This window comes from Alternaria ethzedia (genome assembly GCF_023757985.1).
Source record: "Alternaria ethzedia strain BMP 0044 chromosome Unknown scaffold_23, whole genome shotgun sequence".
Lineage (NCBI taxonomy): Eukaryota > Fungi > Ascomycota > Dothideomycetes > Pleosporales > Pleosporaceae > Alternaria > Alternaria ethzedia.
The window spans coordinates 484,915-509,757 of record NW_026056216.1 but is presented as its reverse complement, the minus strand read 5'-3'; the positions used below and the strand labels follow the sequence as shown (position 1 = coordinate 509,757).

The 24,843-nt window shown below is 54.6% G+C and overlaps 8 protein-coding genes across 8 annotated transcripts; 3 read left to right on the top strand and 5 right to left on the bottom strand.

Moving 5' to 3' along the window:
• Positions 1-380: 380 nt before the first annotated feature.
• Positions 381-2,507, top strand: J4E87_008009 (uncharacterized protein; the record flags this gene model as incomplete). Its single annotated transcript, XM_049379602.1, has 2 exons — positions 381-548; positions 651-2,507. The coding sequence occupies 2 exons, from the start codon at positions 381-383 to the stop codon at positions 2,505-2,507; spliced, it is 2,025 nt and encodes a 674-aa protein (XP_049230830.1).
• Positions 2,508-3,952: 1,445 nt separating this feature from the next.
• J4E87_008008 (uncharacterized protein) lies at positions 3,953-5,219 on the top strand (the record flags this gene model as incomplete). The annotated part of the gene is made up of 2 exons (XM_049379601.1): positions 3,953-3,957; positions 4,256-5,219. The coding sequence occupies 2 exons, from the start codon at positions 3,953-3,955 to the stop codon at positions 5,217-5,219; spliced, it is 969 nt and encodes a 322-aa protein (XP_049230829.1).
• A 68-nt stretch (positions 5,220-5,287) lies between these two features.
• On the bottom strand, positions 5,288-6,271 carry J4E87_008007 (uncharacterized protein; the record flags this gene model as incomplete). Its single annotated transcript, XM_049379600.1, has 1 exon — positions 5,288-6,271. One exon carries the CDS (start codon positions 6,269-6,271, stop codon positions 5,288-5,290), a length of 984 nt encoding a protein of 327 aa, XP_049230828.1.
• A 970-nt stretch (positions 6,272-7,241) lies between these two features.
• On the bottom strand, positions 7,242-9,641 carry J4E87_008006 (uncharacterized protein; the record flags this gene model as incomplete). The annotated part of the gene is made up of 1 exon (XM_049379599.1): positions 7,242-9,641. One exon carries the CDS (start codon positions 9,639-9,641, stop codon positions 7,242-7,244), a length of 2,400 nt encoding a protein of 799 aa, XP_049230827.1.
• An 886-nt stretch (positions 9,642-10,527) lies between these two features.
• On the bottom strand, positions 10,528-11,936 carry RPL15 (60S ribosomal protein L15; the record flags this gene model as incomplete). Its single annotated transcript, XM_049379598.1, has 5 exons — positions 10,528-10,895; positions 10,949-10,962; positions 11,016-11,158; positions 11,288-11,349; positions 11,933-11,936. 5 exons carry the CDS (start codon positions 11,934-11,936, stop codon positions 10,528-10,530), a joined length of 591 nt encoding a protein of 196 aa, XP_049230826.1.
• Positions 11,937-11,965: 29 nt separating this feature from the next.
• J4E87_008004 (uncharacterized protein) lies at positions 11,966-12,677 on the bottom strand (the record flags this gene model as incomplete). Its single annotated transcript, XM_049379597.1, has 2 exons — positions 11,966-12,458; positions 12,508-12,677. 2 exons carry the CDS (start codon positions 12,675-12,677, stop codon positions 11,966-11,968), a joined length of 663 nt encoding a protein of 220 aa, XP_049230825.1.
• Positions 12,678-13,260: 583 nt separating this feature from the next.
• On the bottom strand, positions 13,261-16,014 carry J4E87_008003 (uncharacterized protein; the record flags this gene model as incomplete). Its single annotated transcript, XM_049379596.1, has 3 exons — positions 13,261-13,778; positions 13,834-14,102; positions 14,150-16,014. 3 exons carry the CDS (start codon positions 16,012-16,014, stop codon positions 13,261-13,263), a joined length of 2,652 nt encoding a protein of 883 aa, XP_049230824.1.
• Positions 16,015-22,929: 6,915 nt separating this feature from the next.
• J4E87_008002 (uncharacterized protein) lies at positions 22,930-23,541 on the top strand (the record flags this gene model as incomplete). The annotated part of the gene is made up of 3 exons (XM_049379595.1): positions 22,930-22,971; positions 23,021-23,284; positions 23,335-23,541. 3 exons carry the CDS (start codon positions 22,930-22,932, stop codon positions 23,539-23,541), a joined length of 513 nt encoding a protein of 170 aa, XP_049230823.1.
• Positions 23,542-24,843: the final 1,302 nt, after the last annotated feature.

The following is a 24,843-nucleotide window of genomic DNA, read 5'->3' as shown; positions in this document are numbered from 1 at the left end:
CACCGTGTCCGTGGCTAACTTTCTCTTGAACTCAACTTCCTTCTAAGAAATGTAAAGACTACCCACAAGCCGTTTCGAGTATGTTTCGCGCAGTGATGGAGATAGCATCGCGCGCGCGTGCAGAATGGCAGCGGCATTGTTTCGAAACAGACAACTGCAACTCAGTGGAGATTACGCGCGTTCTTGATCGGACCGTGACGTGTGACGACGACTATCCGTGTTGAGACCCTGGCGTTTGGGACGCAGGGACACCAGACGGAAGGCACACAGAGGGGATACAGAAAGCGCGTCCCACCTGGCCGTCGACCAAGTATGACAACTTCCGCTTCCAGCGAGGGAGTCACAGGTCGTCGAATCGCTCTTTCCTTTCCACACCCACCATGGCAGGCGATGCAATGCTGGCATTGCCAATGTCTCCGACACAGTCGCCCAAAGAGTTTGGAAGTGCCGCCGTACAATGGGCGTGCACGCGAAGAGGGAGGATGATGGTCTTGACGATTGCACTTCTCACGATTCTGCTTGGACTGACGGGTATGAGGAATCATGAGGTACGTTCAACCTTTACAGACACCAGAGAAGACGACGTCGAGAATGCGGCGTACCCCTCCAGAACTGAACGTCATCAGCGAGGTCCAAGCTAACTCCAACAGGCCATATCTTCACGATACCACAACTTCTCCTCGTACTACCCATGGCGACCTTATCTTCAGCCCCTGCCCGACATCGTACACTCGCCGTTCAAGACCCCCTCGAACACGACGCTGCAGATCGAGAATGGCGAACTCGACCACGTCCCGCCGAAACTCAAGAAGACGACGCCGAACTTCCACCTCCTCATGCCTGCCGAGCGCGACACTGATGGCTTCTGCAAGACGACTCTGTCTGCTATGCTTCTCCACTACCCTCCACCGACTGCGGTACAGCTACACAAGCCATACGAGTCGGACATCAAGTGGGACAGGGATACACTGAACAGCACACTACATTACCTGAGTAATGAGAAGCTGGTGAAGGGCCATGACTTGGTTCTCATCGTGGATGGACAACAGTCGATGTTCCAGCTGCCAAGCGATGTGATTGTCACGCAGTATAAGAGGCTTTTGGCAGACGCCAACATGCGGCTGCTGAAGAAGTATGGCGTTAACAAGGAGGGCTACCAGAAGTTCAACCAGACGATCGTGTTCGGCGCAGAGAAGATATGTGAAAACGACGACATGGCCTGCAAGTACGTGCCTCAATCGATACTCTCGGACAGCACATACGGAAGCGAGAACGGTCGACGCATATCAGATACCCCGGCGAAGTTTATTCACTCCAAGATGGTCATGGGTCCAGCCAGCGACTTGAAGATGCTGTACCAGTTTGCTCTGGAGAAGTTTATGGAGGGGAGAAGTCAGTCCCAGACGGTTCAGTCGGTATTCGCGACTCTCTTCGCCGAGCAGCAGCTGGGCAGAGATGCCGAGGAAGTGGCATCGAAGCATACGGGTACCAAAGTCAAAGAATACCTCACGGGCAGAGCGAGCACGTCAGAAGCCAAGCGAAGACTGGAGCATGCCAGCGCTGAGTTCTCGAACACTACACGTCATGAGTTTTCTGTCGGTTTGGACTATACCCACGCGCTTTTCCAACCCTTGGACTACTGCGTCGAAAACGAACTCGTTCCTATTTTGCACGACAACTCAACCGACTTATCACAATACAGCCACTTCGACCCAGACCCTCGTTACCTTACCCTTCCTACCGCCCTCAACGAGACCAAGACCCCATTCTGGCGCCCCGACTTCGTCGAGCACAACCCGTCTCCCAATGAAAAGCCAGCATACATTGACAACCTAGAGTTTACGTTGGAGCTCGATGGCTTGCCCAGCCGGAAATTACCCTGGGAAAGCATTCCCCTGATCCAGAACACATACTCCGGTTCCGTCCCTGCCATCATCCTCAGCAGCTCCTCGCACTCGAGTGGCGAGCGTCCACCCGCCGCCAACATAAGCTGGGATAAGCTGTGGTACTCAGGCCACAAACGCGCCATGCTGAGAAACTACTTCCGCGCGCCCCAGTCTTCAGACGGATACCACAACCACCTCGTCGGCGGCGATCGCTACTGGGACAACCGCGGCGGACGAGGTGGCATATGGACCGAAGCCGAGCAAACCTGGCTACCCTGGGGCGAAGTCGATGGCGTGTGTGGCACGCTTCCCCAACTCAAAGAAGTCTTCAACGATGGCAAGGGCGTGTGGCTGCATGAGCTCGAGCAGGACAACGAGCAAGGCCGTCTCAACGAACAAGAGGAGCATCGGCAAAAGCAGGAAGAGGCGCGGCTCAAGGATATAGAAGAGTTGGTCAAGTTGGAACAGGAGGCTAAAGAGAAGAACGAGCAGAAGGAGAAGGAGAGTATTGACTTTGAGAAGCTGAAGGAACTTCAGGATATGGAGGCGGGGGAGGGGCAGAAGGTTGAGAGGAGGAGGAAGAGGTGGAATGTTGTGGAGGAGTGTGTAAGATATTGTTAGGGGGTGCGGTTTCTTTTATCTGTTATATATCCCGGGCTTTCGCCGTCTTTTCTTTTTGTGTTTGTTGGGTGGATGGGTCTGTTGGTTGATAGTGAATGCCGCTCTAGGCGCAATTTCATGATGTTTCTCGAGTGTTGTAGCATCGCCCAGTCACTTTTGTTGTATCTCTTGTGTCTTTGGGAAAGGGAAAGGGATAGCCTGCATGCTCAAACATTGAGGGCAGCACGGGCTGGAATAGACGCAGCAGTGGTAGTGTGGTCTTGGTCAGAAGCGTCGCGTGTCATCTGGACAAGACCTATGCCCAGCTCACCTGCTCCATGCTAATATAAAAGACAGATCCATTCCCTGTTTCTACAGCAATTCAACCATGGCTAGCGAACCCTATGTGGAGATCTTTATCGACGCACTCAGTTTCCTGTTGCTTGAGGACGCATCTTTGAATATCCATGTCGAACTTGTTCGAAGAGATGAAGGGAGAGCCACTGATGCCGAAGCACTGGAGCTCGCCATGCGCGCAACTGTTAAACGATACTACAAGAGTAGCGGAGATCTGGATTTGGACTCCTGTCGTTTGAAAGTGAATGCCTATGTCTTGCAGACGAAGGCCGGTGCCGTGGATCCAATGGTTAAGTTCAAGGATGACCTAGCTGGACTTCAAGACTGTAAAATCGTGTCCGTGGATGGGCGCGGGGGTCTAGTCCGAGCTCGCGATGGTAAGTCGGTATTGCGACGAAGCACTTAGAATGACTAACAACACCCATTCGCAGAGAGATTGGCTGCATCAATCAATGACACGGAGTGCAAATTCGTTCTCATGGCTAGTATGATCTGGCCAGGATTACTTTTCCTCAGGACGAACCACAAGAAAGCTATCATACAGTCTATACCCGGCTACGTGCCACTCAACGCATCCAATCAGCGTGTCGACTCAACCATCATATCGGCACCGAACAAAGCTTGTTTCAACGAGCTTAAAGCTCATGTAGACGGGAACGGGGGCCAGCCATGCTGCAACAACTTCCACCTGGGCTCCCACGGATGTGATGATGTGGAATGTCCGTTCGATCATAGCGATATCAGCGAAAACATGATGAGCGTCTTGCGTTTCATATGTCAGATAAAGCCTTGTCTAGATGGCGCTGCTTGTCGGAGAATTCACTGCTATTTTGGACATGCCTGTCATCGGGATGACTGTGGAGGCAAGCAACCGAAATGCAAGTTTCGAGACGGGGAACATGGGGTTGACCAGACGGTTCATCATTGGGAGATGGGGAGGCTACATTATGATATATGCGTTTAGTGTGTTTGAGTGAAGGGACGGACAGGGCGAGAAGGGGTGGGATATGTCACGAGACGACGTTGTGGGTGTGCTGACATCTGGGGTGGGTTCGATAAGGCTTGGAGCATCTCAAGTAGTTCTGGGTGTTCGACGGCAGAGTGGATACATGGGGTAGGCAACTACGGTAGCCACGTTTTACAACAAGCGAAAGACCTCTGATAACATGTTGCTACCCTGGTTGGGAAACAGAAATAGTGAGGTATCCTACAAATCCGCGAAAGAAGTTCAGTTGATACTATTAGGAGAGACATGACTGGCCAACCCACTTAACTCAACCACGGAAAGACATGAGCAATATGCCACAACACCAACTTGACACCAAATATATATTTGACATGCCGCACATACTTCCAAACATCACAAGTTTTCTCAACTCCAAAACTTCTCACTACTACTACTCTTACTAAAGCCGACGAGCACCACCCAAAATGTCCACCACACCCCCCAAAACCGGCCTGCCCACCACCCGCCGCCTCCACACCCCAAACTTCTCCACAACCCCTCTCCACGCAGAAGCCCTGTCAAACATCTACGCCCCCATCAGCAAAAACCTTTTCCTCTCCAAGCCGCCCTCCTGGAAAACAGACTCCGTCGCCTCGCCCCCAAAATGGAAGGGCGAAAAACACATTTTCAAAGACTCCGCTTACTACACCCTCGACCCCCGCGGCATACTCCCCTCCAAAAAGCTAGAAGCAAGAGGATTAGTCGAAATGCCCTTCCAAGCCCCCACCACATTCCCCCGCCTCCTAATAAAAAAGACCGAATACCGCGACGGCCCCATATACCCTCAATTCGGCGATTTCCGCATCGACAAACTGATTCGGTATGAGAAGGTCAATGTACCGGCTAGTTGCTCTTCCATCGGCACAAGCTGGGCAAGACAACGTATTCAAGGCGCGGGATTAGTACCGGAAATGGGCAACATACTGTCTAATCCAAGTATCAGGAAAGAGCAGTTTCCGGCGCCGTTTTGCGAGCTGCCGGATGAGCAGTTTAGGATGTGGTTTGTGAGGAATATGGAGATGTTGGGGTGGGGGGAGTGGGAGGCGGGGGTTGAGGCGGAGAGGGTGTTGGGGAGGGGGGAGGGGGTTGTGGTTGAGGAGGGTGTTGAGGAGAAGGAGGATGATGAGAGGTGTTTGAGGTGTCCTTTGGCGAGAGAGATTAGGGTGAGGTTGGGTGAGATAGAACGGAGGAAGAAGGAGAGACGGCAGGGCAAGGTTCAGAGGGCGGTGGAGAGGAAGAGCAGGTGTGAGGAAGTGAGGGATGATGTTTCCTTGTCGACAATGGAAGAGGAACCCGTGAAGCAGGGAAGATACCCCGTTGAACGACGCGGAAAGTGGAGTTGGATAAAGAAGTTCTTTTGGTGGAGATGATACCCATCCTCCCATCTTACTATCCATCCTACATAGCAACGCATCGCAACCACCACCCAATCTCCCCTCTACATAACCTTCGGCTGACTCTCCGCAAGCTTAATCTTGCCCTGCTCATCATAAACAATCTCCCTAATCTTAACACACCGCAGATGGTTAACCCCCTTGCTCAAACTGCTATCATGGTAAAACAAATACCACTTCCCCTTGAACTCCGCAATACTGTGATGCGTCGTCCACCCAATCACCGGCTCGAGGATCCTTCCCCCGTAGGTAAACGGTCCAAGCGGGCTATCTCCAATCGCATAGCACAAGAAATGCGTATCGCCCGTCGAGTACGAGAAGTAGTACTTCCCATTATACTTGTGCATCCACGCCGCCTCAAAGAACCTCCTGTCGTGGTCCTCCGCCTGGATCTGCTGACCGGCTTCGTCAAGGATAACAACATCCTTCACCTCCGAGGTAAAAGTCGTCATGTCATCCGACAGCTTCGCTACTTTTGCGCAGAGCGCCGGTCCAGACGACGCCTCCATACTCTCATAGTCCTCGCGGACAAACTTGCCTGTCTTCCAACACTGCAACTGCCCACCCCAAATCCCGCCGAAGTACAAATACGCCTCACCATCCTCATCCACAAAACTCGCTGGATCAATACTGAAACTCCCCTTGATAGGTTCAGCCTCCGGTTTAAACGGGCCCTCTGGCTTATCGCCGCTCGCAACGCCAACGCGGAAAATACCCTCCTTATCGCGGGCGGGGAAGAAGAGATAGTATTTCCCGTTCTTGGTTGCGGCGTCAGGGGCCCAGAGTTGTTTTTGCACCCAGGGAATGTCTTCTTGCTTGAGGGCTACGCCGTGGTCGGTGACGGGGCCACCGACTTCTTCCATGCTGAAGACGTGGTAGTCGTTCATGTCGTATTGGTCGCCGTTGTCGTTGTCGGCGATGTCTGTCTCGCGGTCGTGCGAGGGGTAGACGTAGAGTTTGCCATTGAAGACGTGGGCCGAGGGGTCGGCGGTGAAGACGTGGGTTACGATTGGTTCTTTGTCTGCCATGATTGTGTGTTTTTGTATGTATGTATGTGTTTGAGTTTTTGGTTGATATTGAGATAGATAATTGAATTGAACAGAAAAAAGCAGCAATGTTATATAGCTATACGTTGCCCTTCCCCATGGGCCCTTATGAATGGAGGGGTAGTCTGCCCCACGATGCCGCCAGCCGCTGTCCTATTTACCCGGCGGGACGGCTATCCTGAAGCCAAGCAAATTGCAGTTGGATCCAAGACGGTCATACCACTTAGTATTGCTCAATCGCGGTACAATGGTGTCCGCTGTGGATGAAGAGATGGATGGAAGTTCGGCGTGCTGTTTAGCCGTCTATTCTTCCGCCCGCACAAGCGCGTGCTTCTAGTGCTAACTGCTAATCTGCCTCGGGTCGGCGGGCGTCATGCGCTGCAACCGCGGGAGTCAAGTTCGCGCAAGATGCAGATCCAGGGTGCGGGTGACATGCAGGGAAGTAAGAAGTTGTTACGTGTATCCAAAGACTACGTTGTAGGGTTCCTACTTTTTATACCCTGACCGATATCTATATTACTACAATTACACATGCACAACCGTGAAGACATCCAATGACGTAGCAACCTGGAAGCTGCAGCGGGGGTATTAAATGCTCAGCCCAAACGCCATCGCTACCCAAGAACGTGATATTTCTTCTTCCTCGACAGCAGTGGCTGAGGTTTTGGCGCACTTCTACCTGTCAAGATCTCGATACCGCCGTCCATATTCGGCGGACTGCGTGCAGCAGTGCGAAACGCACTCGAGATCCTCATACCAAGAACTGAACTAGACGTGCGTCGGCGCGAAGTTGCCGCATACGTAGGAACGGACTGCGTCTCTTTCAAAGTGAACTCCTGCAGCTCTTCGACAACGTCATGAAGGTCCCGGCGTCTGCCCTCTCCTTGGCAACGGGCCGCTCTAGGACACGTCAGCACACCTGCAAACTAAAGCAAGCGACAAAGCGCCAGGCTCAGGTCTGTAGGGGCTGGTACAACTTCATGGTCTTGTTCCGCACATCGGCACACTGCTGCAGCGCAGTGATGTGCTTTTCTTGCGCAAGCTTCCATGTTTCCATGACACTTTCATCCTCTTCCATCTTGGCCATGTAGCTCGCAAACCCAATTCCCCTGGTAGTCTCGCCGCGCTGGTGGATGAAGTGATGATCTAAATCCTCCATCTCGCTGCTCCGCGCAGCAAAGTGGCTAGTAAGGGTTTGACAGTACGCTCTGTAGGATTTGACATAAACGCCCATGTGGTCGAAGTACGTGTTTACGGAAGCCACATCCAGCTTGGTAGGTGGAATAGGTGCACGAGGTATATCTGGATACTTAAGATTCTTTGCAGCGTTTGCCTTGATGGGATGTGAGTTGGATGCGCCGGAAGGAAAAGGGAGAGCATCCATTACAGATCCCAAGCCGGAAAGTCCGTTGTTTTGAGGCTCCACGACCGGATTGATCAAGTCTGGACCAAGACCGTTCAGTCCTTCGGCTGGTGGTTTTGCAGTGGTCGCAGAAGAAGGTGCAGTAGCAGAGCCATTCGGTGTCGCCTGTGCACCTGCCGTGTTCAGTCTTGGTGATGTACGCGTTCCCTTCTTTGCGGGCTTCGCGCTTGGTGGTGGGACAGGGTCGATATCCATGGCATCTACATCACCATTGGCTGGCTCTTCTGCAAAGGCCTGGTACTTGGATCTAGCTGAGTCGGTTGATTCCTGGGGCTTCGACGCCCCGTTCTGCTGTACCGAAGCCTTTCGGGCAGCCTTTGGACGTTTCGTAGCCTCTGATGGTCGACGCGGCGATGTCTCCTTCTCCTGATTGTATACCCAGTTCGGATCCTTGAACGTCTCTTGCCAGGCTTGAGGACTGAATTTGGCAGTGTGTGGCGCCATCTTAGGTGGGGCGAAGTTGACACCCGGTGGTGGTCCCGGTGGAGGAGGAGGTATTGGCTGTCCGTTGGGTGCAACGGGAGGCGGGTCCATCGGCCGCGTGCTGAAGGGGTTGCGGTCTGTCGCATTGCGCTGTGACCTGCCGCGGGTTGGAGAGGCTCGGCCTTTTCCGTTGGCACCTTTTTGCATGTTAGGAGCAAAGTAACTGCCACTGCCTTCGAACTTGCCATGCCAGTCCGAAGGCGAGAATTTCAAGTTGATGCTTTCTTCACTCCTGCTCTTGAAGCTGTTGGGTATGTTCCCTGGCACGCCGTTGCTCTGTCGTTTCGAATCAGGAGTCGTGAAGTTACCTTCTGACCAGGTTGGCGGAGGCGGCCTTGTGGCTTGAGGTGGTGGTGGAGGGTCACGGTGTTTGTTGCCGATGTTGGACGCTTCCGAGTCGGATTCTTCGTCGCTAGAGTCGGGATATCCGTGAGCGAATGGGTTCGGCTTCGCGCTGGCCTTCTTCCCTTGTGTTCTGCGACCCGAGTCTGAGAAGGCGCCCCCATCTTGCGAATAACTTGCTCGGTGCGAGTGTGTTGGTGAGTTGCGCACACTGGACGACCGCCCAAGGCCTTCGAACATGGAGGTACGCTCGCCTGCTACATGGGAGTGATATGGTGTGCGAACGCGGTTGGCCTCCGAGTATGGGACGTCGTCGGCATGGCTATCCATATCAGGAGTCGTGGACATGGGTGGGGTTGGAGCCGGACGGGCATAGTTCCTATACGCTGACCGTGCCTGGCCTTCATCGACGCCTGGTGTTGATGGGTCAAACCCAGTCTTGGACGATGGGACCCTGGTGCTCTGACTGCGGCCAAAGGGGGTGCCATTGGGGTTGTTCTGCGGATTGGTGTGCGGACTGCTCTGGGCGCTTGGATTGTGCTGCCGAGGGTCCTCACCCCGTGGCTGCTTCATCTTCTGCCATGCCGTGAAGACATTCGCGCGAGCCTCTGCATCCCTGGCCTTTGTGTCCGGTCGCTGCGCTGTTGGTGGCGCGCGGAAGTTCCTGCCCGAGAACCTGTCCGCACCGGTGTTGTATGTGCTATGGTGTTGCTGCGGTGGGGGAGGGCGCTGAGCCTGCGGCTGCGGTTTCGGCGGAGGTGCGCGATAGTACGAGCCTTGCGGGGTGGTTGTCGTGTATGCATTTCTCGGAGGCGGCGGCGGTCTCGTTCGCGGTGTGTTGGGAGTGTGGCCAGGAGCAGATACATTGCGGTATTTCCTTCTGTCGGCGTCGTACTTGGCTCGTAGGCTGGCATCGCATAGTATCTCGTGTGCGGCCTGGATCTCTTGGAAGCGGACGACGAATTCGGCTTCGCGTCCGGGGTTTCGATCTGGGTGGTACTGTAGCGCCAGCGTTCGGAAAGCCTTGCGGATCTCGTTCTCGCTGGCCGTCGGGGATACCTTCAGGTCGGCATAGTAGTTTCGCGTGGCATCGGCTTTGACCATGGCGGCGGTATTCGCGAAGAGACGGGAGTGAAGAGGCTGGCGGGAGGTTGCACAGTGCGCGCACTCTGCCCTTGTAGGCAGCTCTAGTCGTCAAGCAGCCTGGTGGGGGTTGCCCGTTGACTGCCTTGTCGTGTGGCAGGGCAGTGCTGCTCAGATGATGCTGGCTGCGCGTGGACGTCGGAACATGGTAATGGAAGCTGAACCACGGAAACTGCAAAAGTCTGGATTAATCACTCTGTCAGCCGCATGTCGTCAGTGTGGCAGAGAGTGTGGTTACCCTTTGCGTCTATTGGAGCTGCGGTCGCTTGTTGCGCTGGCGAGGTGCTCTGCATGTGTTTTGGGCTGATGTTTTGGCTGAGAGGGGCCTACGGCAACGCTTAGCAACGCCCGACCTGGCCACGAGAAGAACCCTGTATTAATTCCTTCTGGACTCTCGAATAACATATATGTCGCAATCATCCAAGCATGCACGGAAACGGTCACAGCGAGTACAGCGCATTAATCTTGGTTTTGCCGTGCGTCTGACGTCGATGGTGCAGCTGTCTTACCAATACCGGTACCGGTCAGCGACCCATGTGAAAGTCCTGTATTCGCTCTTGGCTATACCAAGGCACACTCGATCCTTCCGAATGTGGCCAATACAACGCCATCCTCAACCGCAGCAGCATCTTCACATTTGAGCCCTGACATCTCACGTTGCAATAGATAGAAACTGAAGTGTTGTCTTCGTAAAGATCATGAATCCGGTATGATTTTGAAAGTCCTGACAGCTTTTTTGCTGCTAGGAAGCTACGTAGCCCAGGACACCCTATGCCATTCACGCCAGCCCATACGCTGAAAACAATCGACCAGACGTTGCACCAAGCACACCATATGCTCAATGCATTTAACGGTAGCGCCAGAGGGAGAGGGTGTTGTGCCTCTTCCAGGTCTTCCTCCTTCCAGCAGTGGTGTTGTTGAACTTGTGTCCACGGCCGAGACCACGGCTCTTCTTGCCGGTGGCGGTGAGACCACGAGCCTCGCGGTGCTTGTGGACGGCCTTTGTGATCCAGTTGATGCGAGGATCGCGGCGGATGGCCTTGTGCTGGGGGTCGACGCAGATGACCTCGTAGTACTTGTAGGTCGAGTCCTGGTTGATCCAGTAGGAGTTGAGGACGCGCAAGTTGGCGCAGCGGCGGCCGATACGCTCCTCAGCGGTGGACTTGAGAGAGCGCTGGTACTTGAGCTGGTTGATACCCTGGTTGGTAGGCTTTCCTGTTCGATTGTCAGTCTCTCGTTCGATAGCAATTCGATTGCGTGATGCGTACCGTAGGTGGCGCCCCTAGAACACGATGTTAGCATAGTCCTCTTGTTCAAGATCTCGGTTGTACGTACTTGGGAGCCTGCCTCTTGCGACCTCCACGGCGGACGCGGATGCGGTAGATAACGTAACCCTGCTTGGCCTTGTATCCGAGACGGCGGGCCTTGTCGGGGCGCGAGGGGCGGCTTGCGCGGTGGATGACCTTAAGTTGGCGAAGCTATCGATGCACTCTCAGCAAAGTTCAACGAGTACACCAATTGAGACATGGGTCTCGGGATAATCATACCTCCCAGCACTGTTGCAATGTTAGCAGAGTCCTTTGTCCAGCTCAATCGGTTATACGTACGCGAACGCGCATCAAGAAGCGCATCATGTCCGACTGCTTCTTCTTCTGAAGTTCTTCGACATCTACGGCGGATCAGCTACGAGCGGGCAATTGCGGTGTTCGGTGTGCGCTTACACTTGAGGGCACCCATCTGCGGTATTGTTAGTATAGAGCCGACGAGATTCAGCAATATTGGAGGGACGTACCTTGACTGTTGGTTAGTAGATTGTCGACGCTGTCGTGCTGGAGGTTGCGAAAAGATGATACGACAGGTATTTCGCACTGTGTGGGCGGGGCCGTGCGAGGCGCTAGCTTGACGAGGCAACGCGCAGCCTGACACGAGTCGGTCAGAAGAACATGGCCCCGCCGAGCCTGACGGAGGAGGTGCGAACACCAAATCCTAAGACAAGTGCGAAGGCGGTTTTCTTGTGTGGCTGTATGTGACGAGAGTAGAGTGACGAAGCGTTCATATCTGGTGTCTTTTCATGAGAACTGCTCTGAGGTCGCTCTTGCGCGGGTCGGACGCTGATGTTCTGCGCTGTTCGAAGTATACCCCGAATTAGGAAGTTCTCCAAAATCCGTCGATTGCTGGTGCTTGCATTGTTACCACGGATGGTCAGAACCATCGCCGTGCCTATGCACCTCGTCTTCTTCATGCCCACCCACACATCGCCTTGAACATCACAACACCACTCACACCTAGCAGCCATCACCCATCGGCAATCCCTTGACCATCCTCTTAACGCCCCTCTCCGCATACCTCAGACTCTTCTGCAGCCCATAGTTCAGCTCAACCTTCTCGCCTCGTTCCATATCCACATCGCCATCTTCGTCCGTCATCATAGAGTCCTCCACATCAGCCCCCAGCACCTTCTTGACATTCCTCAGCGCAACTCTAGCGCCCTTCTTGAGCTGCTTGTCCGTGTCCTCGATGTCCTGCTTCCATGCGTCTGCAATAGTGTCGGGCTGCTCTTCTCGTAGTTGCGCAATCATGCCGTCTAGTCTCTGGTATTCGTTGACGAGGGCCTCGGATGCGCGTAGGACGCTGGTGACGGAGGTGTAGACTGCGTTGCCTGCGATTTGAGTGCTCGCGAAGGTTTCGGGGTTGCCCTTGGCTGGTCGGTTGGGGGTTTGCAGGGCTTCGAAGAGGGTGGAGGTGAGTTCTTCGCGACGGCGCTCTTGTTCCTTCTCGCTACAGTGGCTGTTAGAGTAGCATTGCAGATGATGAGAGATCGACTCACGATTGGAGCTTTCGCTGTGCTAGTAGTGCGTTGTACTTCTTCTGATCGGCATTTATCGTGGCGAGGAATTCCTTCATCTGCGTGTCATCTTTCTTCGGCTTCTCGAGAAGACGACTGAGTGAAAGCATTTGCTGGCTCTCAGGCGCGGGTGAGGCATGTCGGCGCGCCATGATTGAGACGGTAGGGTTGGTATGTGAAAAGGTGAGATGATATGGCAGATTGGTGAGGAAGGTGCCACCCGGTGTCAATATCTGAGGTAGGCGTGAAGGCGACATCACATTTTTAGTTTACAGAAAAATCCTGAAACATAGGCCGGGAGGTACTCAATCAGCCCACGGGCTTCAGGGATTTTATCTCTGGGGTGCCGGGAGGTAGCCAAGGTGTTGAAACACTTCACGAAAATTAGGCCAGGAGGTATTCAGTGATCTTTGGCAGGGTCATCTCAAACCTGATATATGGGCCTGGCAGATACCACAACATTCACAAAAGACAGTTTTTTGGTGCCAGAAGCATTCTCATTTCGCCATTTAGGCATGATATATAACTAAAATACACGCATTCATGGGGAATTTTTGGTGGTGAAAGCAAGAAAAATCAAGAAAAATCAGGAAGGGGAAATGACTTGCCTCACCGGGCAGTCTACATAAGCCTTGGAATCATGGGTGAAGGGAAAATGAAAAGGAAATACCATATAATGATCAAAAACCGAAAAGAAACCTTGAAGAGAACTTGACCTGACAGTCCATTCTCTCTTCAATTACCGAAAGACAAGTTGTGCATGGCACCATTCAAGGTGCTGTCAGCGCCAGTGTTGGGGCGACCACGTCCTCCTGAGGCGCCATAGTATCCTCCAGGAGCAGCTGAGGTGTACTGGGCATTGGCGTAGGCGTTGGTGTAGCCACCGCCAGCAGAGTACGAAGCGCCACCGTTGTACGCGTTGTGATGCTGATGACCGAAGGCGTGGCCGGTACTGGAGGTGTAGTTGCGCGAGGCAGCGTATCCAGCAGTAGTTGTAGCAGGCCCATACCCTCCACCGTATGACGAAGTGTAAGTCGAAGGCGGATAGTAGGCTCCAGCTCCATAGTTCATCGGGCTGCCGCTCGCAGTGACGTTGGGGTAGTAGTTACGGTACATCTGCTGCTGCATCTGCTGACCGTGGGACCAAGGCTGCATGTTGTATGAGGGCTGGGTAGGGTAGGCCGGGATCTGGTGGGAGAACGCATGGAAGCCGTCGTCGTAGTTACCGTAGTTGCCTTGGGTGCGAGCTTGACCTGAGCAATAGTTAGCAATCATACACACGTAGCAAGGAGACGACGATGGACTTACCGTACTGCTGGGCCGGGCGATGGGTGTTGGAGCCGAAGCCGGGGCCGACGGAGGAAGAAGCATTGCCGCTGTTGGATGTGATGATGGCTCCAGGACCGATAGCAGAAGGCGGGGGGATCTGAGACATGCCGGCAGGGTTGACGACGGAGGCAGGGTTGACAGCCGACATCCAGATGCGCACCTTGTACTGCTTGAACAGGTCGGTGACGAGCTCGTTGAAGTTGACATACGACTCGGCGTAGTAGAAGTAGGTCAGCTTGTGGTAATCACTGAAGATGTTAGTATGATGAGAGCAACATGAACATGTTTGACTTACGCCTGGTACTCAGCATCGAGGATCTCCATAGGCAGCTTGTGGTCAGCGGCCTTCTGAGCTCCGAGACGCTTGGCCTTGGCCTCTCCACCCTCCTTCTCACGTAGCGCAGAGATCTCATGGGCCTGGGCGAGACGCTTGATCATCTTCGGCTTGAACGGTTCAGGCTCTCCCGAAGCAGTCACTGGGGTACGGCTCATGGGGTTCGGGAATCCGTTAGCACGGGCGAGGGCGCCGAGCATGCCGGAGTCGTTCTGGGTGCCGGCCAGGGAGTACTGAGAGAACATGACGAGCCAGCGGAAGTGCTCCTCGTTCGCATCAACCTTGAGCTTCTTAGCCTCCTCCATGGTCAAGTCGGCATGTGTGATCTGGCCCAGGTCGCATCCACGGTCGCCTTCGGTGATGACAAGGTCGCCACGACGGATCTCGAGGCCGGTGTTGTCGTAAAGGTAGTAGATGTCGGCACGAGAGCACTTGAAGGTGACAATGTACAAGCGGCGGGTGGGGTTTCCGATTCTAGGAGGGACCGCGTAGGGGTTACCAGCAGACATGGCCATGTTGGGCACGACAGGATCGGGGTGAGCTGCCGAGATGGCGGAGGAGTTGATAGCGCGCGAGGCCGGGCCGTAGCCAGTGAAGTAGGCAGAGGCGTCGAAGGGCTCGTCGTCCTTGTTGCCACGTGGGCTCTGGCGCGGTGAGACGTACTCCTCCTCTTCTTCCTGAGTGTTGCTCAAGGTTGAGAGCGGCATGGCTGAGTTGTAGCTACCGTAGTGGGCGAATGAATGACGGCGGCCGAGGGGGTCCATCTCAGCAGGTGAGATGTTGCCTGTGGTCCACTGGGGCTTCTGAGGGCTGTCCACGATCTCGACTTCGTGATCACGGTTGAGGACACCAACGTGCTCGCTGAAGCGACGGGTAAGGCCTGGAGCAGGACGGTTGACCGCAGGCTCAGTGTCGTCGAGCTCTTCGATGGCATACTCACCGGCGGCGTTGTAAGAGGTGTTGCGCAGACCGGCAGTCGTCTTGCGGCGCTGCTGCTGGAGCTGGGAGACAGGGGAGCCAGTGGAGGTAGCCCTGCTGCGGGCGCGAGCGTTCTCCATGGCGGCTTGTTTGAGCAATGCTTGTTTCTGCTCACGCTCCCAGTAACCGGCGGGCAGGCGGACTCCGTGCTCTGAGCCGTTGGAGGACTCGATCTCGTCGGCGTCGTCTTCACGCAGCTGCGAAAGGCCGACAGCGGACTCACCAAGAAGGCTGGGCTTGGATGGACGGTGGCGGAGGTTGGCGCTGGTGTTTGGCTGACGCGAGAAGCGGCTGACGGGACTGTGCTCGATGTCGCCTTGACCTATGCTATAGGACTGGGAACGGACAGCCTTGCGGAAGGGATTGGGAGCTTGCTGGTTGAGCAAAAAGCCAATACCGTTACCGTCGTCGCCTTCAACTGTGGTGGGAGAGGGGATAGGCTTGTCGGTGGGTGCAAAAGCAGAAGTAGGGGAGGGAGCGATCTCTTTATTCGGGCGATTCAAACCGTTGAAGCTAGGCGTATTCCAAGGGAACGACGACGTGGAAGGCCGCGATTGTTGGGGCAGCTCCAGTGACGGCGTAGTGGGCTGAGAGCCGGCAAACGACACCGAGGGCAGCGAGAACTTCCGGTTGGGCTGGATGTCCTGGAGCCAACCAGAGGAAGGACGTCGAACTCCAAGAGGGTAGGAGCCTTGCGCAGGGCGAGTAACGACTGGTACGTGCTCACGGTCGTCGTCGCTGGACGCCAAGACATCGCTGTCAGGGGTGGGACGTCGGAGTTGCAACTTCGACTTCTCGAGCGCTGAACCACCGACGGTCAAGCCGCGGTTGTAAGGGTTATTACTCATCATGGATGGTCTACCTTGAAGACGTCAGTGATCTCTTTGTCATGGATGACAGGACAGTGGCTTGACGTACCTTGAAGAGTTGTTGGAATGGGGATGAATAGGGGGGTGTCTTGATGCACACTACCTGCACACGGAAGATGTCTGTGATGCACAGGGTAGATGCTATGTTGCGTGGTCGAGGGTGTAAGAAGATGTAATGTCTAGGCGGGTAGTGTGTCTTTATGTCGCCTTCACCTCTAATCGCAAACGCGCAGTATGTTAGCGCCGACGTCATCAGAAGGGGCGATAAGGAGCGGGGTATTAAAGGTGAGAGAGGTAAAGGCAGCGGTGAAGGTAGACGTGAGGGCATACGTGGGGGCAAACGGTGAAGGTGGCCAGCCAGCGTAGGTGAAGGGCGGGGCACTCTGATGGCATGCGGCCAGACCACGATGCAAACAACGGGAGCGCCGGACGTGCCCGAGAAGCGGAAGGTGGTGAGATGAGATGAGATGAGAATACATACCTGGACTGTAGATTTCGGAAGCAGATGTGTCTATCGCTAGATGCGTACTTGACGACCTGAAGACAGCGTGTATGGTGTTGATGCGGCACTTCAGGACGTTTAGGGGTGGTAGAAAGCCGTGAAGCAACCGCTCCTGCAAGCAGAATCGGATGCAGGGCGTGGTGAGGGTTGTGGGAGTGAGATGATGGGAAAGATGGTGGTGGAGGAAGAAGGAAGCAGAAAACGACGCCAGCAGCGGGGTTTTACGAGCCAGCACCGAAAGGCGACAGTCAGCTGGCTTGATTACCGCCTTGAAGCGCTGGAGGAAAGACCGTTGGCGATGCTCGAGGCAGGAACGCCGTGCACGGATGGCTTTAGAGATTACTGTCGGCCAGTCGTCTTAGCAATGAACATAGGGGCCAGGAAGAGGCCACGCTGAAGAATAACAGGATGAAGACAGCAGAAAGCTTGAATTGCTCCCAATGATCCTCCTCGTAGGAACGTAGAATGAGATGATGCTGCTGTTCGAGTGACAATGCTCAGGAGAGTTGGCTTGCTGTCGCCCCGCCCACACACACCATCTGGACACCCCCGAGAACTTGATGCAAGCAACTCTACCCGTCATGACATCCTACAGAGACTCTTCCGAGGCGAATAGGGTGCTTCTGCATGTCCAGAGTCGTGATGCAGTGCGTGGTGTTGACGGCGCTGACCTGCTCCCGCACAACCTCAACTCCGCCAACGCCGGTACATACCCCGACATCTTCCACAACACCACTCGCCCCCGAACAGCGCGCCTGAGAACCGTATGCAGGGACGCTCACACCGAAGAGAGCAGCTGCAGTAAGGAAAAGATATAAAGAAAGGCTGACTCTGCTTACCTAGTTAACAGAACTTTGTCTAGAGAATTACGCGACGCGGAGCTCGATGCCCAAAGCAGATCTATCGGGAGAAGGGCGGTATATCCTATCCAACATCGTCAGCCTCATGGTAATTGCATATACATGCACGACATCGCAGAGCCTGGATACGCCTCAGACCCGCCGCCGCAGCAGACGGGCGCGACGACGACGTGCGCACGACGCGGAATGCCAAAGGAAGGGATACATACCTGGTATATTCTATCCCACAATGACTCTATTCAAACAAACTGATTTGGAAGCCGATTAGCACTGGACGAGAGCCCCAAGCTCTGCGACACGAAGCTGCGCGGGCACAACCGTCGCAGATCGGCGAAGACATACCTCAAAACGTCGCAAACCAAGCGCCAAACTCTTGAACCAGTCTATCCCTAGTCTTTCTTCTCGAAGATATCGAACACGAACACGATCCGCTATGGCATCAGTCGTCGCATGGAATCACACAAGCCTAGGATCGGCAAGAAGGCACCGGGTCCTTGGAGTGTGGGGAAGCGCCACGCTGCTAAACCCAAGGCTGTCCCGCAGATCAAGGACAAATATTCGGAGGATGGACGTGCGACTACTAGAGCAAGCACATGTCGCCCTCTGACATGGACGGCAGAACAGATGAATATAATAGGGAGGGCACCGTCCGCAGAGGCCAGACTGACAGCAGCAGAGTTTCGCCTTGGCGATCGTTCGAAACGTTGGGAAGCAGACGCGGCAGACACCCTGCGTTCCGCGCGCCTTGTCAGATCAGGAGACGACTCCACCAGCCCAAGCGCGGCGAGCTTACGGCGATCTCAAAGACTTCGAAATGTGGCTGACAGGGAGGCAAGAGGAGGAAGACGAGGCAGGATGCTCATTACAGGAGACGAGACGTAAGTCTCTGAGACAAGCAGACATGCAACGCCTTTGAGGCTTCTGCAGCTCACCGGGCTGGCCAAGGGTCAGGGGCTTGTGAAGGGTCGTTGCGCAGGAAATGCGGAGACGGCCATCCCAACTCTGGCTAGCCGTGTATGCTTCAGGCGAACTCCTGCAAATTGCTGCGCTGTTGGGGGGTAGCGAAGCTCGCCGGACAGGGCCCGGTTCATCCAACCGTCGGCCTTCGTCAAACCTCTTGTAACCACCTCTCGACAACACAGCTTCATCGACTTTCATCAGGATTCATCCTTCTTCTTTAGCCCAATTCCTGATCGACGATGCGTTGGGCTGCATGGCTGGGGTTTCGTCAACGAACCCCTCATTTCTTCTGTCTGGACTCGGTTGGGCCCGTCGGAAGACATCCATCCCTTCTCTTCTAGGGCTTCATGCTTGCTGCACGCCATTCTGTTTCGCTTCAAGCGCCATCAGTCACGCTGCATCCCCGTCAGGCTATCGCACCCCGGAACAGCTTTAAGCAGCACTGCGGACACTTTCAGCCCTAGAGTGTAACAGGTCACGCGGTCTCGACGACAACCATGGCCTCAATACTAAGCTCTTTAGCTGCTTGACGCACCCGCGGCATGCCCCGCTCAGCGCGTTGATCTCTGTGGACACGTCTGGGCCTCTCCTATTCGACGCCGCCCTTGATATACGTATCGCAACCGATGGCTACACAGCGAGCGTTCCTGGAGCTAACGACCAACATGTCCCGCGAAGACTCCTGAGTGGTTCGCGACATGTTCGCCATCTGCAGCCGACAGGGTATTACAGTGTGTCTTTGGCTGGTGTCGAGCACACGAGGCACGGCATGCTGTTGGACAGTCTCCTCTTTCGGCTCTGCATATTGGCTGCGCGGCATCCTGACAACCCCGCATTTTGCGCACAGCATTGGCGTTATTGAGGACAACCAAGCCCCGCGGTACCTCCAGTCAACGATGCGCCCGCACGTCTGTTCGCCGGCTGGGGCCTTGTTCAAACGGTCGCTCGTTCTTCGGCCGTGGGCTTTTGGAATTCTGTTTGTCGTTGCAGGATGTTTGCCAGCATTGTATGCTGCTCTAAGGTACGTATGGTATTGCCACAGACCAGGCTGCCCAACTCGAAGGAACCCTGTCGCAACCGACGTTTGTGAACCTCTTTTGGGATACCGATCAAGTGCTCGGTCCGATGTGGAGGCCATCCGGCTGTCACCAAACGGCATCGCAAGTACCTTGCCCCGATGTTCTGATCCGCGTCCCGGTCAAGTAGCATGCCCCTCGGCTTCCAATATCCCGCATGGTTGTGGCGATGCCTGGTGCATGCTCGTATTGGACCTCCCTGATGGTATTTGCAAAGTGCGTACACATGGACCACTCTCCGCCTTGTTGATGTCCCAGCCTACCACAGGAAGCCACACCAACCTCGAGAGTGGCGTTTGTATTGTGTCGACTCGAATCTCGCAGGGGTATCGTTCGCAGTTGCGCGGGGTACGGCCCAGAAGCCGCCAACGAGTATCCTCGTCCTGGCGTTGGGCGGACCCCCGCGGGGTTGGTCATTGTGTCTGTTCGACTATGGTGTCCGCTTCCGAGAGCCGCTTTGGTTTCAAGGGATGAACTCTGTTCGTGTTGAGTCCAATGGTCGCCAACCTACTTCTGTGTTGACTGGTTAGCTTTCTATACCCAAGAGCAGTATTCCGAAGGTGGTGACTGCGTTAACATGATGCCTCGTCGTCGTGTGCAGGCTGTGTTGCAATCATGGTCGCGGAGTATAGAGGGCTTCCGCTCAGCTTCTTTGTTGTCTGGCCAGCCCTTTGTATTCAAGAGTAGCATTTCCGGGGTGGTGCGCGCCTTGGAGTGGTCTGCCGCCGTCTTCGAGGATAGCTGTTGTTGTTGCTCTGACTGCGGAGTCGCGTACGGTGGTCTCTAAACAGGCATCGGAGTATCGTTGGAATGGCAGCCTCCCTTGCTATGAGGTGGTCGATGGTGTGAAGCGTTATTGTCTCTTTCGCATTCGTCGAAGTCTCTTCCGCCAGGAGGCAAAGAGGAGGGCGTGATTTCTTCGGGTTGCCGTCTAGTACCTATGGCGGGGAGGCCGCGAGCGGTCTCGTTGAGCATGTTGTCATTCCTATACTGTTGGTAGAGCTCTCTGTGGTATGTGTGTCTATCAAGGAGGTGAGTATGCGCCGTCGGGGCGGCGGGAGTCTTGTGGTTGCAAATTGAGGGAGCGATTTGCCCAAGTCGAGAAGACATCGCTCAACCCCCGAGGCGGAGGCGCAGGGTGTCGAGGCAGCCCACATTCAAAGAGAAGGATCACAACCTCCTGATGGCTTCGCAGAGGGTGGATCGGGGGTTGGTGGGCTCAAGGGGGTGGGGTGATTTGAGAGGTTTTGGTCGAGGCTCGAGCAACATCACGGACAACACCAGCGCTTGCCCGCGGAAGGACCAAGGCCAACATCACAACATCATAACAACATCACAACACTATGACAAGGGGTATAAGGGAAGTCACCTTATGATCAAGAGCTTCTACATGACCTCCGCCTTTACCTTTCGTGCAGGGGAAGGAGGGTGGTGCTAGGACTCTGTCTGTGGGATGAGGCCAGACCTTGGGCAGCCAGGAAGGTAAAGCTGGACAACATCGAGGTCACCAAAAGGGTGCAGCAACCAGCACTGACCTTCACGGCGGCAAACAGGCTGCTGTGAAGGTGCTGAAGAAGGTCAATGTCTCCTGGATGTCCTCCCAAACTGCCGCCTTCCCTGTGGATTCTCTTCGCGAGCTGCCGGTTTGCCTGCTCCGCCTCCCCCGGCCTCCTGCCTCCGCTTTGACCCCTTTGGCGGCCCACAAACCACTTTTTGGCTGAAAATTCCAGCTCCAACTCCTCCGTGCCTCCTACACCACCATCACCACCGCCCCCGCAACGCAATGGCCATCCACCCGGCTCCTGCCTTCTTTCTCCACGGTCGTCGATCACGCATGGTGACTACAAGCTCGATGTGCGTGCCCTTCGTCGGAGCGAAACAGCCACCTTGGGACTACATTGGAGCCTCGAGTCGAGAACGGTATGAGGATAATGAGCTCGGGCGGCTACACAAACATGGCCGATGCTCGAGGACATTGCTCAGCTCCTCCTCCGAGAGACAGCTCATGCGATGCCGCGCTATCTCCCTTCGAACCGTCTGCGTCTGCTTCACAGGATTACAACGAGTCCTTCTCGCACCACCGACATAAAGCCACCTTCTCAAAGCCTTTTCATTGGTATGGGAGGGGGTGACTTGGTACACGCCGCTTGTTGGCGCTGTCGAAGGAATGTCGAAGATCAATGCGTCCATGTTACCCTCCTGCTCTCTCGGGCAGCGATGGGTAGCTGGACGGCCAATCTGAAAAAGTCGCCTAGACTGAGACTCTTGTCTTTGCAATACAGATACGGGTTGGACATTACTATGTAGATGAATGATACATGTATGCTTGATTGAGGCGTGCGACTGGGCTTTGTACTTGACTTTGTACTTGACATGTAGACAATGCGTGATGGATTGATGTTACTAATCCACTCCACATTGAGCAAAGTCTGCGCGCCAGGATGTCGCGTTGCCGATAAAACACTCGCATGCTCGACGGCACAAAGAAGGTTTCTGAGAAACGTCAACAACGCGAAAGGGCCGAGTTCCCAACAAAACACGTCCGCTACGTTTCACGATATCATGCAAGACCATAAAGCGCACAAGTTGCAACAGTATGTCCCTTGCGAGGACCTTTCAATCCAAAAACATGGCATCTACATCATAAAACCATGACTGGCTCGCCGGCAATGCTCGTGCGAGGACGATTTGCAAACATGGTCCAACCGCGTCATACAACAGTTCGCACGGAGCGCAACGATGGCGATCACGTCGTCGATCCGGGGAGCGAGTATCCGCAGATCCAAACCTCCTCCACGTGCAAAATCAACGTCAAACCTCATGTCGTCAAGACAAACTTTACGTGTCGGCGACGGTCCAGAAGCCGCAGCGCATGTCATAGCACGAGCTGTTACGTAGAAGACTGCAGTAGCCCCCTCGGAGAAAAGAATTAGGGTGACGGTGCGGTCATGCGAGCGAAGGCGCCTAGGGGCGTCAGCAGTGGCTGATAGCGCTGATGGACATCCCTGTGCCGACTTGCATCATCGCTGTTGTTGCGCAGCAACCAGGAGAACAGCCGCGTAACAACGTGGAATCATATATAGTATTCGAGCAATGCACGCGCGAACGACGGCCTTTATCGCAAACAAACACCACGCAGCAATTCCAATTCCATCTTCCGTCGAAGATCCGCACGTCGTGATCGGCGCTACCAACAAGGCAAGTACCGATAGTTCCGGAGGTGGAAGCGATGATTGGACCCTCATACGTCACTGCTGGTCGCCCAGGGTCCTATGACGCTGCCACAAAGACCCGCTTCCTCCCGCCAGCCGCCGACTGCTATAATTCTCCAGCCCCAGCCCAGCCCTCTGGCAGCAGATCGCCTTCATCTACAGCAGCCACCCGATTCATTTCATCTCCACCGCAAACCTAACGCTTTGCTAGAAACGACGAATTTGAGTTTGTTTGCATCTATACAACACCCAACCACCGCATTTTACATATACACATCAGCAAAATGGTGTCAAGAGCTGTTTCCATGGGCCTTCGCGCCTGGCAGGTACGTCTATGGCATTGACTCATCGAAGGGCCTTATTGACATGATATAGTTGATCTGCGCCATTCTCGTTACCGCATTCATGGGCAACAACATCGCCCGCGCATGGAACGGAACCCACTCCATCATCAACTACTCACTCTTCGTCGGTGTTTGGTGGTTGTTCACATTGCTATACTTCCTGCCCACATCCTTCATCGAGAAGTTCAGCATCCCCATCGTGGACATTGCCATGGACGGACTGAGCGTCCTCTTCGGTTTCTGCGCCGCCGTCGCGCTTCCCGCATACATTGGCGCACACAGCTGCTCGAATGCCGTAAGTTGTTTGTGATCTCTCCGCTAAGCGCATAATCTAACATACATCAGGGATACACCCGCTCCAACAAGGTCCTCAACAGCTCCGCAGACACCGAGCAGAACTGCCGTCAAGCCCAGGCTACTACCGCTTTCCTCTGGTTCGGATGGGCCGCTTTCGTCGCCACACTCGCCGTCAACATCATGAATGGACGCGGTAGCGGCGCCAACCTGCGCGGCGGCATCCGTCGTGGTGGTCCCTCCATGAGCCAGGTTTAGAATACCTACAAGTCTTACTCCGACGCTTCTTGGAATACCCGATCGGATGTCAGCGACGTCTGAGCCTGCGCGCATCAACTTGTGCAGCGCTGCCTGGAATATGTATGATATGAAGGTGGATAAGTCATCGTGCTTGATGCCGATGCTGGACAGTGGCATCAAGGGGGAGCTTTTTCAGGATACCAGTACACATGTACGACCGTTATGCGGCGTTTGCATTGATCTTTAGCGATTGTAATAATATTATAGTTAATGATATGGAATTACGATACCCAAGAATATCCCAATGACAGACATTCTTTCTTTGGAAGCCTTTGTTCATTATGACGTCATCTCCTTGGTTTTGATCCGCGACACCCATCTCAGCATTGCAGCCCCCCTGTCATCACTCGCTTGCCATGTGCGTCTCACAGCCGACCTACCCGTCCGACAAGACTGAGTTTCCCTCGGACTCCATAGCGATAGTCGATATCGATGACACTGTACCAAAATCGACAACACTGACTCAGCCAACAAGCACTGAGACCCTCGATAGGACTCTAACATGGATTTTACAATTCACTAAACCAACAGTCTCATACATCCGTCCCGCTTCATCTCACAAGTAAACCCTCCCGCCACACCAACGAAAAGTCCCTCTCATCCACCGCAAACCCCCTCATACCCTTGACCCTGATCCACAACACATTCCCTCTCCCTCCAGTCATCACCACCCCATCTCCTCCCCCCTCTCTCCCTTCCCAACCCCCTTCCTCCGTCCCGCCTGCGCATCCCGCTTCCAAACCTGACTCCTCGGCCACACGACTGCGCTTGTAGGCCTCGCTTTACCAGCTGCCTGAACGCGCTCAAACGTCGGCGACGTCTGCATCGTTGGTTTTGCTCCTCGGCTGAGCGTTGGTGTGGTGTCTATGTCCGGGGGTACCGTATCATCTTCTTCCGGGGGTAGGTTCGGGGAGTGCTGCTTTACTGCGGAGAAGAGGATGTAGGTGGAGATGCAGAGGAAGATCGTTGTGCGATAGAAGTGTGGGAGATTGAGTATTTGGGGGAGGAGGAGGGCGAGGGTGAGGATGGAGGTGGTGTGTAGGAGGTAGGTTCTGTGTTGATGGAATAGGGTGTAGATGGAAATGTAGATGTTGTCGATGTCCATTTCGTGGCCTTGTGAGTTGGGATTACGCGTTATTACCTCGCGTATAGATTCCCACAATATCGCAAAAGAGCGGTGCCTAGATGGGGTGAGCAAAAAGGGTGTTTAGCGTGGTACACTTGACGAAAGGAGGGATGGGCTTCCGTGCATTCACTGAT